The sequence below is a fragment of the Doryrhamphus excisus genome, linkage group LG4 (genome assembly GCF_037039965.1).
Source record: "Doryrhamphus excisus strain RoL-2023G ecotype Guam linkage group LG4, RoL_Dexc_Guam_v1.1, whole genome shotgun sequence".
In the NCBI taxonomy this organism is placed as follows: Eukaryota; Metazoa; Chordata; class Actinopteri; order Syngnathiformes; family Syngnathidae; genus Doryrhamphus; species Doryrhamphus excisus.
This window is the reverse complement of record NC_136360.1, coordinates 19,310,240-19,323,508: the sequence shown is the minus strand read 5'-3', so window position 1 is coordinate 19,323,508 and position 13,269 is coordinate 19,310,240. Positions and strand designations below refer to the sequence as shown.

Here is a 13,269-nt window from a genome sequence, read left to right as displayed (position 1 = left end):
TGTGCCACGTCCAAAAAAGCACTCCACGAGCTCAGAGAAGAAGGGTTAGGGTTAGGGTTAGGGTCAGGATTAGGGTTAGGGTTAGGGTTAGGGTTAGGGTTAGGGTTAGGGTTAGGGTTAGGGTTAGGGTTGGGGTTAGGGTTAGAGTTAGGGTTAGGTTAAGGGTTAGGGTTAGGATTTTGGCACTTATGGAACACATTTAGTGTGATGTGCTTTATTGCTTGGCACACACAACCATTGTTCGAAAATGCACTTTATTCAGTCTCAAAAACATTGTGAGCAAGGGATGATACGGCGGGTCATTCTGAGCCAGCGGAAGGTGCCAGGAGGCTCATTCCAAGTGTGCCTGACGCAGCTTCGCATCCCGTTCTATCTACAACAGTTTCAAGTGGCTGAGAAGCACTGCTGTGGAGTTAGAGCGAAAATGAGAAAAAGTGTTTCACTCGCTGTGATAATGTATTTCAAGCAACCTATAGGCTTTGTGGTAAAAAACATTTCTCCATATATGGCACATGTGTGCCACATCCAAAAAAGCACTCCACTCGCTCAGAGAAGGCCTCCGAAGAGCGTTTTGGCACGTATGGAACAGATTTAGTGTGATGTGCTTTATTGCTTGGCACACACAACCATTGTTTGAAAATGCACTTTATTCGCTCTCAAACACATTGTGAGCAAAGGATGATACGGCGGGTCATTGTGAGGCAGCGGAAGGTGCCAGGAGGCTCATTCCAAGTGTGCCTGACGCAGCTTCGCATCCCGTTCTATCTGCAACAGTTTCACGTGGCAGAGAAGCACTGCTATGGAGTTAGAGCGAAAATGAGAAAAAGTGTTTCACTCGCTGTGATAATGTATTTCAAGCAACCTATAGGCTTTGTGGTAAAAAATTTCTCCATATACGGCACATGTGTGCCACGTCCAAAAAAGCACTCCACTCGCTCAGAGAAGGCCTCCGAAGAGCGTTTTGGTACTTTTGGAACACATTTAGTGTGATGTGCTTCATTGCTTGGCACACACAACTATTGTTCAAAAATGCACTTTATTTGCTCTCAAACACATTGTGAGCAAAGCATGATACGGCGTGTCATTGTGAGCCAGCGGAAGGTGCCAGGAGGCTCATTCCAAGTGTGCCTGACGCTGCTTCGCATCCCGTTCTATCTGCAAACAGTTTCAGGTGGCTGAGAAGCACTGCTGTGGAGTTACAGCTAAAATGAGAAAATGTGTTTGTCTCGCTGTGATAATGTATTTCAAGCAACCTATAGGCTTTGTGGTAAAAATTTTCTTCATATATGGCACATGTGTGCCACATCCAAAAAAGCACTCCACTCGCTCAGAGAAGGCCTCCGAAGAGCGTTTTGGCACTTATGGAACACATTTAGTGTGATGTGCTTTATTGCTTGGCACACACATCCATTGTTCGAAAATGCACTTTATTCACTCTCAAAAACATTGTGAGGAAGAGATGATACGGCGGGTCATTCTGAGCCAGCGGAAGGTGCCAGGAGGCTCATTCCAAGTGTGCCTGACGCAGCTTCGCATCCCGTTCTATCTACAACAGTTTCAAGTGGCTGAGAAGCACTGCTGTGGAGTTAGAGCAAAAATGAGAAAAAGTGTTTCTCTCGCTGTGATAATGTATTTCAAGCAACCTATAGGTTTTGTGGTAAAAATCTTCTCCATATATGGCACATGTGTGCCACGTCCAAAAAAGCACTCCACTCGCTCGAAAACAGGAGCATTGACCGGTGTTATGCCGAGTTTTGCATGCCTGCCGGAATATGCATCCACCTCGTGGGAGTGCGGTTTGGTTATGACGTTACAGACCGAAATGATCTCAATACCTATAGCTTCACATGGTGTACATCCGTATAGAGTGAAGGATTTCATGTGTGTTTGTCGCCTATTTTTTTGTGTCTCATGTATGTTTGTCTCCTATTTTTTGTGTCTCACTCATATAACTATCCACTACATTTAATCAAGTCGAACTAAGCAGCCTTGGGCAAATCACAGGACACATAATCGCTTTCAGGCACATACAGTTCCGGATCTCTCCTACACATCCACAATTTTGACTAACAACAGATAACGGGAGAACATGACGTCGGCAGCCGCGGCCTGTCGATAACGGCTGGCTCCACCGCTCCACCCCGCCCGGCCTGCGTTGGTGAGAAGATGGCGGCGGAGGAGAGGAGGGGGGGCACCTGTGATACGCCAGAGATCTACCGATTTCTTAGCATAATGAAAGCCGGGCAGGGACAGTTAGCTGAACTCATTTGCAGCTAACTGTAAAGTAAAGCCTACGTCTCTGCAGGTGTTAGGGGAAAGACTAATCTGACTGGTCTGAGAGTAAACCATATAACTGACAAGTTTGTTGTCATCTCTTGCCTCCAACACGACACACAGGAATCACTGACCTAAGAACAGGAGGTCAAATTCCAACAAGAGAAGGCATTAAAAGTAGCGTGAATGTGCAAAAGACACTCTTTAATGTTGTTATAAGATAATAGGCCGTCTCTGAAATTGTGTTTTTACGTGTATTTGTGCTCTTTATACCACAAACATGTACATCCGGTTTGTTTCTCGCCGGTCACTGTAGCACAAGAACTCTTGCGAGGTTTTCAGTTTTGTGTTCGACAAGGAAGTCCTGATTAAAACACCTAATGTTTGTTCGTCGATATTACCTTGTATTGTAAGGTATAGCGTAGCCAACTTAAGAGTTGTCATAAGTGAGTCCTAGATTTTTTTTAATATAAGTAAAAATTACTGCTAAGGAAATACTTCCGGTTTGTCCCTCGTCGGGCACTGAAGAGCACGAGCTCTTCCGAATTTGTTAGTGGTATTTTAGACAAGGGAGTCCTTATTGAAAATGTCTCCTAATCCTTTACTAATGTTTTTATCGTCGATATTAATGGTGAGCTGGGCCGACGTTTGTCCATGTGAAAGACCCGAGCTATGTCAGCAGATACGCGATCAAAAAGACTTCGAGGTACTTTTGTGATACTTTTCGAGGTACTTTTTCAATATTGACAATAAATGACGTGTTACAGCATGGCAGTATTACAGACACCATTCGCATCAACTAGCTTGTTGTTTAAGAAACAAAATGGCAGGTTGGCCTCGAGAGTGTGGTTTAATTTGTCATGTAATGTCATGTAATTTATTGTAACGTATCTTTACTTTGAGAACACGTCCTGTTTGTTTTATGGATTTCATGAGTCGCATCTTCCCTTTTTAAACTGCTTTCATTTCCTCCAATACACCAATAGGTAAAATAAATGCTTGCTGTGATCGTTAGTCACTCAAAACAAAGTATTTACTTAAGATATTTGACAACAATTTTATTTTGTTAGTTAAATACAAATGAAATTCAAGTGACAGATTCATTTTGTGCAACCTGTTGGCCCTTGCTCAGGTTGAATGGAGCTTGTAGTTCCACCTTCTTACGCTAGATGGCATTGTAACTGCTTCTTAACACACCTAATGTTCCATTCCCCTGCAATGAGCAAGGGCCAACATGATGCACAAAATGTCATCTATTTATTCTCCACATTGTTATTATTATATAATATATTATATTAATAATATAGTATTATATATTAATTATAATATCATAATAATAAAAACAGGACAGGCTGGATTACCGAAAAGGTCAACTTGGCCAAAAGTCAATTTATGGATGGGATCAACATCGACATTGAACAAGCAGTAGCCGAAGGCATACCTGAGTACTTTGCTTTAACAGACCTGGTCAAAGAGACCACAGAGGCTTTCCACAAGGAGATCCCTGGTTCTCAGGTGACCACGTCACTGGGAGCACACCTGTAACGTACCCGTGTACCCGCTGACCCAATTCTCACCTGCAGGTATCCTTCGATGGCGCCTGGTCGCCCAAATGCATCGACAAACGCTGCTACGATTCCATCAGCATCGCCAAATCCTGCGACTCGGTGGGTGTTTGTGATGTCCTACGACAAGCAGAGCCAGATCCTGGGGGATTGCATCGCCATGGCCAACGCCCTCCTCGTTCAAACGCTTAAAGGTTTTTGTCTGACTCGCATGTCAAACCCAGTACTGCTGATGACCTCATCGTGTCTCGGTCTCCAGGTTACGATCAGTATTTGAAAATGAATATTGATCCAAAGAAGTTAGTGATGGGTGTGCCATGGTACGGCTATGACTACCCTTGCCTCAACTTTTCCCAGGTAGGACATCCACCTTCTCGGCAGGTCGACACGTAGGTACCACATGGGCATATGTAGGGATTAAAGCTGGATTGTGTGGCAAATGTTCATCATGGCTGTCAGTCATCTGTGTTTTTGTTTCCCTCCCCTTTCAGGACTCACAAGAACAGATTCATCAAGTTTGGTATGATGACCCAGAAAGTATTTGCCTGAAAAGTGGTTATGTCAAATGGAAAGGTTTGCGGGGCGTGGGTATGTGGAACGGTAACATCTTAGACTACAGTGACCATCTTGTTGCTAGGCAGCAGAGCGCCAAGATGTGGAACGCTCTGTTTGGATGCTAGCTAGGCTAAAGTTTACGGCGGGAGACATTTATGTTGTCGTTGCTAAGTCAACAAGTCCTTTTTGTGGCAGCAATACCGCACATTCTTGCACCTCGGACTTTATTCTGGCTTTTATTGCCGCTACCTTTTCAAAACAATTGAACAACATTCCACTGCGCTGAAAGAGTGATTCACTCTCTGCACTTTGTTTTAATGACTCTTATTGAGCACCTTTCTGATTTTTACACACAATATACAATAAAAGTTGAAAGTCGAGAAACTCTTTGGCTTTTCTTTTGCTATTTTTTGCGCTAACTTTTAAAGAGACACATTCACATTCAATTGTTTCTAACATTTTTTTTAATTAATGTTAAATTTAAAAAAATTAAAATTATTTAAAAAGTGAGTTGGTTTTAGCTTAGTTTTACTGATCATTTTTTGCTTCATAAATAATTTTCACAATTTTATATTTATTTATTTAAATGTTTTGGTCCAAAAATAAGCTTTTTTTTTAATTAATGTGTATTAATTACTCACCAACTACCATGAAAGCCAGGATCTGCTATGTATACCAGAAACATGTGACGTAAAGCAGACACTGACGGTGGTTAACTTATTACAAGAATATTTATGACATGACTCGCCTTCACATTTGTCATCCAGCAAGAAGAAATCTTTGTACTGTAGTAGTATTGGTAAGTTAAGAAGCCAGGTATTTTTTGATTTTTCATTTACATTTATTTATTATTATGATTTATTATTAGGGATGTTCGATTGTAGTCATTGACTTGTTAACTACTGTTGGCTAAATTACTTTTTAAAAAGCAATTTACAATAGTTATGAATTAAATTCCCCCCCCAAATAATTGAATGAGTAAGGGAGTTACTCCTTCCTAAATGTAATTATTGCCTTACTTCTTCGAAAAAGCTGCAAATACGTCCAAGAATTGGAGCTGTTGTGTGCCGTTGAGACATTTCAGAAGATGAGGGTTGAGAGGGCTTCTTGCAGTGCTCTACCAAAACGCTAGGGAACAGTGTTTTCAACTAGCTCTCCACTAGCTGTTTAGCTACCTGTGTATCAGTAGGAAGCCGTATGTGGATGTTTGATATCGATATCAGTGCATAATTACTTGCCACATTTCAGTAAATGCGTTGTAACACTGTAAATAGCAATTAATGACATTACTCATCGCTGGAAAGCGAAAATTAAGGAAAACGGAAATATTTTTCATGCCGTTACTCCCACGTTACTGCTGTTAACAACGATACAGGCGAGTAAATGAAGGTTTTAACGGTATTCTTTTCAATGATCAAAAATCAGCTACAGGAGTGTCTGTGAACACTAACATTTTATTTTAATGGTAACAAAAGAACAGCTGTGGCTAGGCAACCCCCTAATGTGAGATGGCAGGAGCATGGACATCCAGTTGATGATTGTGTTTTTATATTGTGACTTTCAGATGGACCTCTTCTGGAATTTTGATTATTTGTCTACCGCTGCACTCCCAAAGCTTAAAGGCGCCACGGCCCCGTGATGGCAGGACTGACTCTTCTTCTGGGCCAGCTCCGCCTTCAATCCCCTGAGCTCTGTGGCAGCCTGTTTCCTGAGCTGCAACACAAGACGAGATGTTTAGCGAAGGTCTCGGTCCAGCCGTTGGACAGCATTCAAGCTTTTACCTTAATTTCTGTCACCAGCTTCATCTTGGCGTCCTCCACGTTCCTCTTCAGGTTGTCAATCTCATGGCTCTCTGTCAATATCTGAATGATGAGCTCATTCTGAAACATGAGATGGAGGAGAAATCCATTCATTAGAAAGCCGCAAATGTTGATGTTTAGCGAAAAAAGTGACATTGGAAACCTTTTCAGAGCATCTGCCTTGTTTTTGTGGCTTGCTTCTGTTGTCTCTGGCGTGCAGCTGGTGCAGGACTTTGTTGTAAAACATCTCCAGCTCTTGTCGCACGCTCTTCAGAGCCTCTTCTAAAGGGGCGGTGGTCTTCTTGGTATCAAAATACTTCTTCTTCCAGCTGTCACGGGCTTGGAAAATCAGAAGAAAACACACAGTGTGCTTGGATGGGGTTTGACCAAGTATTGTGGTCCAAGTATACGTGGGACCGATACCACACCTTGTACCACACGCTGTACCTCGTTTCTTACCTTGGTGATCAAGGACAAAATTCATCTCAATTCTTCTGGAAATTTTTTGTTTTGACAAAATATTATCAAATGTAATTTGATAAATTGATTTCGTTTGAACAATACATTAAATAACTTTGTCATTTGTTTTACTTAAATGAAAATATTTCCTAAAAATACATATAAAAATATTGATTAAAAACCATTAACATTTAGAGTTTACAAACTAGGTTTATTTACAAAAAAATAGATCAACCTATTAATATAAACATATTAAACATAAAAAAGACAAAGTCATTTTTACTGCTTCATCCAATGATTGAAATATCCAATCATTTAGAGAGGAGTTCACCAGGGCTGTGTTTTAAGACACCCAGTTACTGCTGTTCTGAGTTTGCTTATCTTAAAAAAAAAAAAAAACTTTTCCCACCTTGGTTCCTGCGGTGTCGGTTCTGGGCCAACAAGTCTTTTCCTTTCCTGAGCAGTTCCTGTCTTTTCCACTCCAGCTGCTTCCGTTCCTCCTTCACCAGCCTGATTTCTTCAATCAGTTCCTCTCCTTGCAGACAAAAAGTCATCTTAAATGCATTTTATTGCTCGTGTGTGTTGGTTTCCTAGCTTACTGTTGGTGGACTTAGCCGCCTTTTGGGTAGTCATGGTCAGGTCCAGACCAGGAGGGGGAGAAGTGCAGCGTACGGGTCGGGATAACACCATCGGGCTTTCGGTCGCCTTCAAAGCAAAGAAACATAAATAGTTGCTGTTCCTGTGAGATAGGCCAGCTTTAAAAGATAAGAGTCACACCTTACCCCAACTGCTGCTTTGCTCCTCTGAGACTGAAACGTCTTCCCGAGCCTGCAGGGAGTTAGAAGAACCAGCAGGGTGGTGATAGCAGAAGAACCACGGTGCAGCTCACCTGTCTGAATGTGCTTCCTCCATCAATTCCCTGGACGCTCTGCTTCCCTTCTGGTAACCTTTCTTCTTTCTACTCCTTCCTTCCTCCTTCTCAGCTAACGCTGAGTCACGCAAAAACATGGTCAGGATTCACTTGGGAAAGATTCATTCGGTGTCAAAAGGAAAACTACGATAATGTACACAAATGTACAGGGCTGGTGAATGTAGTTCATGAGCAACAAATCTACCTCAGTAATTACTCATTAGTTCATCAGTAATTACTATAAACTTTGACGGTACCTTAGTTCCTCAGTAACTACTCATTAGTTCCTCAGTAACTACTATAAACTTTTAATGTGCCTTGTGCTCAGTAACTACTCATTAGTTCATCAGTAACTACTATACATGTTTAATGTACCTTAGTTCCTCATTAGTTACTCATTAGTTCATCAATAACTACTATAAACTTTTAATGTATCTTAGTTCCTCAGTAACTACTCATTAGTTTATCAGTAACTACTATAAACTTTTCATGCGTCTTAGTTCCTCAGTAACTAGTATAAACGTTTAATGTATCTTAGTTCCTCAGTAACTACTCATGAGTTCCTCAGTCACTACTATAAACATTTAATGTACCTTAGTTCCTCAGTAACTACTCATTAGCTCATCAATAATTACTATAAACCTTTAATATACCTCAGTTCCTCAGTAACTACTCATTAGTTCCTCAGTAACTACTATACATTTTGAATGTAACTGAGTTCCTCAGTAACTACTCGTTAGTTCTTCATTAGTTTTTCTGTAACTACTCTACTAATTGTGAATGTACCTTAGTTCCTCAGTAACTACTCAAAATGTTTGTGCCTTAGTTATTTGTTCCTTATAAATTCCTCAGTAACTACTGTATTTTTGTGTACCTTATTGTAAAGCCAGACCATTATTCATATAATAGGTTGTTTTTTATTAATAATTTAAAAATAACAATAACAATAAAAATAACAATAATAAATAATAAAATGATTTAAAAATAAAGAGCACATTTATTCATTCATTCATTCATTTTCTACCGCTTTTTCCTCACGAGGGTTGCGTTGGCTGGCGACTAGTCCAGGGTGTACCCCGCCTCTCGCCCGAAGAGCACATTTAATATGTCCATAATATATTTACATAAAAACATAACAAAACATTAATACAATAATAGCACTATTAAAAATGATCATAATTATACTATACATTTAAAAACAAAGCTACAACACTAATAATATTTGTAATACTATTACTACTAACAATTCTTAGCTTGTGGTTTCTATTTATTATTTTGAAAGTGAACACAGGAGCCATTCAGGAGCTGAAGCTGGGCTGAAATGCTGTGGAAGTACACTAAAACGTACAATGAAAATAAGAGTAAATTAGTACAGTAGTTTGAAACTCAAATTGGAAATTGAACCAACCATCTACCAGCTGCGCTATACAACTTTTCCTAATTTGCCACAATTGTGGTAGCGGTAGGGTATGCCCAATAGTAAGTCCAGTGCCATCTCCCATCATGCTTTGCGGCACTCCTCTTTAAATAGTTGTTAATATTATGTTTTTAATGTTGTGTATTGTGGATACATCATGTTGTTTTTACATGTATATGTATTCATTCTGATACTGTGACTTTGTGTTCTATACAGGTTCCCCCCCGATTGAGTTTTACCTTCATGGTGTGAAAGTGGTTGACTTCTCTTTTGGTTCTGAGACTTTCTCAGCCCACACTCCCCCCTCTCCTCCCACTCCGCCTTTTTGTCACATCCACCCTCTTCTTCCTCCTCCTCATCCTCCACCTCCTCCTGGTGTCCTTCGTGCCCCTCTGAGGAACTGTAGCTCTGCTCCTCCTCCTCCTCCTCCAGGCTATAGGTGGGAGGGAGCTGATGGGAAGACTGGGGAATGTGTGGGAATTTCACAGACTCCTTTGTCTCTGCTGGAGAGCTCCACTTGTGGGGGTAAAAGGTCGGGGGATCCGGTGAGCTGCTGCTGGTGTCTGGGCTGAGAGAGTGGGAGTAAAGGCTGCTGTGGTTGTCCACTGTGGAGAGGAGGTAGAGCTCCGGCTGGGCGGCCTGGCAACAGACCACAAACAAACACCGCCACAATAAAAGCCTTTCTTTCTGCAATCGGCAGTGTGCGCTCTGATGCTTGATCAATGGAGGAATTCCAAGGCTGAAGCTCTGCTTACGTATGGGGGAGCAAATGTTTTCACTTTCACCTCCTTCTCCTGTTTGCTTTTGACCTGTCACAACACACAACGTGTCAAGCGCTTCGGTCACCACCCGCCGTCTTTCCACCACCCACCAGAGCCAGGCTGCGGCCCACGCATTTCAGGAAGGAAAACCTGTCCATGTTCCGCTCCGAGCCCAGAAAGTCTCCCAGTTCCGTCCTCAGAGCTTTGAGGGTGACGTCAGGATGAGCCCTAACCAAAATCACACAAACAAACACTAGGCACTGTAATAAAGCCCAAAATATCAAGTATTTGCCTTCCTTCAGCTGGACTGCTTTGCTCACTTTCACCTGTTTTTATTTCTGAACATTGATGGAACAATAACATTTCTAAAAAATATATTTTGAAAATATAGCAACCTTATGTATGACTTCTGTATGACTATAGTATGACTTCTATATGACTTCTGTATGACTTCTATATTTGACATAAACAGGAAAGCAGAAAGTGAACAAATGTTACTGATTGTAAAAGTGGGATTTAATAAGCTTCGATTTAATAAAGGGGTAGGATTTAATAAGCTTTGCTTCTTTCTACTCCTTTTGGACATGTGGAACTGTGAACTGATTATGGGATGCACTCAATTGTAGTCTGATGCATGTTCAAATGAAATTAAACCATTACCATTACCATAAACTACTTATAGAGGAGCACAGTGTGGGTTTGTTAAAAACATTAGCATACATTAAGCCAAGAAGAAGATAGAAGACCAATATAACACTTTTTTTGGTCGGGTTATGATTATGATTTTTTTTTCTTGAAAAAAACACATCTTGAGTCTTAAAATATTAGGACTTTCCCCTGTAATATTTTACATTTTTGTATCTCGTCACTTTTGCCTTATAGCATTATTTTTTGCCCCGACTTTATTCTTCAGATATTGTGACCTTTTGTGAAATTAGATACATTTTCAACTTTTGAGCAAAACCAACTACTTCAAATTCCAAATCCAGATAGTTGTTATGCTTCAATACAACAATAAATAAATGATATCGGCACATTTGGTTTCCATAAACTAAATGGCTGACTGAATCAGAATAAAACCTGATGAAGCCGGCGGATATGAAGCTCTCTGTGGCATCTGCAGGGACTTTATTCAGCTTGACGTTCCACTGCTCATCGGGCACATAGAGAACATGGAGCTCCAACAACTAAGCACAGAAAACAACGACAAAAAAAACACTCAAGAGGAGGAAAAAGTGTTCCACAATAACGTAACAATAACACCTTGCAGCTGATGGGTCTTCTATCCACGGTGTGAGCAGATTGGCAAGACAGCTCCATCTTCTGCGGTTCCAGACTGCGACCACTCGTGTCTTTCTTTTATGACCACTACGCTTTGTTTGTTTGCTGGAGGCGGGCGCTTCAGAAACTAAAGTGGAATTGTCCACACTGCAGGGACTTTATGAGGGTGCCGGCATTGGTTGCTCTGGTGCTGCCACTAAAGAAGAGGAGGGCTTTGAATGCATCTTTGTAAAGCTTGCGTTTTTTAAACAAGATAAGCAAAACGCAATCAAATCACTACAAAGAACCGATAAAATACACAAAGGATTGTGTTTCAATTCGCGCACTTCCATACTTTGAGCACGTAAGTGCGTTCACACTGAACGCAGTGGGTACCCGGTACCCGGATGTTCCACTCAACACACTCCAGAAGTGGATAAGTGGACACTTACCACTTGGCGACGTAGCAAAAGAGAGTGGTCTTACTAGCAAAATTGTTTGTTTCCTTAACTAAGTGGTTATAATTCACAATGAAAAAGTTAAAAAAAAGATGGGGAAGCGGCCGTCATTTTCGGTACACAACGACAGGAATTCAGGATTATACTGTGGAAATTCGCGCCCTCAGGATAAGATACATTTCGAAGTACGGAAGTTTTTTGTTTGCAAGTACGGAAGTCTTGTGACGCAGTGACACATTGTAACCGCTCCAGGCTGACGTTTCCGCTCCTCGAAAGTCGCATTCAAATACTCCAGGAAATGTAGGAATAATTTCTTCGTCGGCTTTATTTTTTAATGTTCGTGAGTGTTAGTGTACATGTTAGTGTTAGAACGTAATTTCACTCCGTATGGTAATGTAACATAAATAACCTACAATCAAACTAATAATATAAGAGAGGTCAATTCCACTTGTATTCTGAGCCCCTTGAAAGGCAACATTCAAGACGGTGAACAGTACGGTACTGTGAAACACTGAGGTGTCTGCCAGTTCGTATTGCGTTCCGAGTCCTTGAAAGCAACACTAAGAGGCCACGCCTCCACAAAAGCCGGAAGTCGAGTGTTGATGAAGAAGTCGCTTGTTATCAAGTTGAAGAACTGTATTGTTTCGAGACCAAAGGAGTTATATCGCCACAATGTCAGGGTCATCCAACATCGTCGCAATGAAGAAAATCGTTCAACAGCTACGCCTTGAAGCGGGAATGAACCGAGTAAAGGTAAGAAAAAAAAAGCGTATGCCTCTTTTTCATTTTAGGGCGTGTTTGGCTTTGACCGAAAAAGATCGTGACGTCTATACCGAAAATGGCAAATTTGGCAATCTTAATCAATCTGTTCATCCTGGTTGTGGTTAGGTGTCCCAAGCCGCTGCGGACCTGCAGCAGTTTTGTCTTCAGAACGCCCAGCAGGACCCCCTGCTCACCGGCATGTCGTCCAGCAACAACCCGTTCAGACCGCAGAAAGTCTGCTCCTTCCTATAGCAGCGATCCCCTCCTTCTGTGAGCATTGGCTTGACATCTACGGTCTGAATTATACTTGAAGAAAATATCATAACGTATTTTCTCTTCGCAGGGATTCACCAATGTGGTGCCTTGAGGCAGTTTACTGCAGGTTTTGCATTCTGGACTAACATCGCCTAAGGAGTGTTGAGGGAAAATTGGGAACAAGCAACTCACTTCATTATTATTATTATTATTAACCTACTGCAAGGTTAACAAATAAACACATCCAGGTGCTAAGGTGGCACAATGAGTGTAAATGTAATGTATGAATAAAACCAACTAATTAACCCCCCCACCACCACACACATGTGCCTTGTACAGCTTTTCCATATCCGACTCCAAGAATAAAATGGTTTTCACATTTCATACTGGCTCCTTTACTCCACAGTACTCACCACTGGGGATGAGATATTCATATTATACAATATTTACGCAGTACTGTACTCACACAATTATTACACATAATTATCACCCATAATTATTAAGAGCCTGAGTACCTTTGGGCTTGTTTTGGGTAGTACGTTCAAAAGTTAGTGATTGTGTGTAAAAACTATGTGTGTAATTATAATGTACAAGTATGTTTTACAATGTAGGCATGACTGAAAAAACTACGCTGGGGTACGTGTGTGAGCCTATATTATAAGGTATTACTGTGTTATTTTCTCTTATGTGGACTATATTGAGTAACATTAGTGTAAAGGGCAGGATTTCATGTTTAGAGGGCTCTAATAATGTTGAGCAAATTTAGAAGGTCGTAAACGGAGATTCATGCCTGG

The 13,269-nt window shown here is 41.1% G+C and overlaps 3 protein-coding genes across 3 annotated transcripts; 2 read left to right on the top strand and 1 right to left on the bottom strand.

Moving 5' to 3' along the window:
• The first annotated feature begins 3,443 nt into the window (after window positions 1-3,443).
• On the top strand, window positions 3,444-4,769 carry ctbs (chitobiase, di-N-acetyl-). The gene is given in 6 exon segments (XM_078789930.1): window positions 3,444-3,451; window positions 3,621-3,789; window positions 3,858-3,941; window positions 3,943-4,033; window positions 4,099-4,200; window positions 4,203-4,769. Coding segments are annotated over 6 exon segments (771 nt in total). The 3' UTR covers window positions 4,520-4,769.
• Window positions 4,770-5,814: 1,045 nt separating this feature from the next.
• spata1 (spermatogenesis associated 1) lies at window positions 5,815-12,516 on the bottom strand. The gene is made up of 12 exons (XM_058072922.2): window positions 11,004-12,516; window positions 10,821-10,927; window positions 9,851-9,968; window positions 9,735-9,788; window positions 9,219-9,618; window positions 7,542-7,641; window positions 7,435-7,480; window positions 7,252-7,357; window positions 7,062-7,187; window positions 6,357-6,532; window positions 6,176-6,274; window positions 5,815-6,107 (listed from the first exon to the last, which is right to left on the bottom strand). The coding sequence occupies exons 1-12, from the start codon at window positions 11,058-11,060 to the stop codon at window positions 5,982-5,984; spliced, it is 1,515 nt and encodes a 504-aa protein (XP_057928905.2). The 5' UTR covers window positions 11,061-12,516; the 3' UTR covers window positions 5,815-5,981.
• LOC131129387 (guanine nucleotide-binding protein G(I)/G(S)/G(O) subunit gamma-5) lies at window positions 11,973-12,859 on the top strand. The gene is made up of 3 exons (XM_058072925.2): window positions 11,973-12,211; window positions 12,347-12,490; window positions 12,564-12,859. The coding sequence occupies exons 1-2, from the start codon at window positions 12,131-12,133 to the stop codon at window positions 12,470-12,472; spliced, it is 207 nt and encodes a 68-aa protein (XP_057928908.2). The 5' UTR covers window positions 11,973-12,130; the 3' UTR covers window positions 12,473-12,490; window positions 12,564-12,859.
• Window positions 12,860-13,269: the final 410 nt, after the last annotated feature.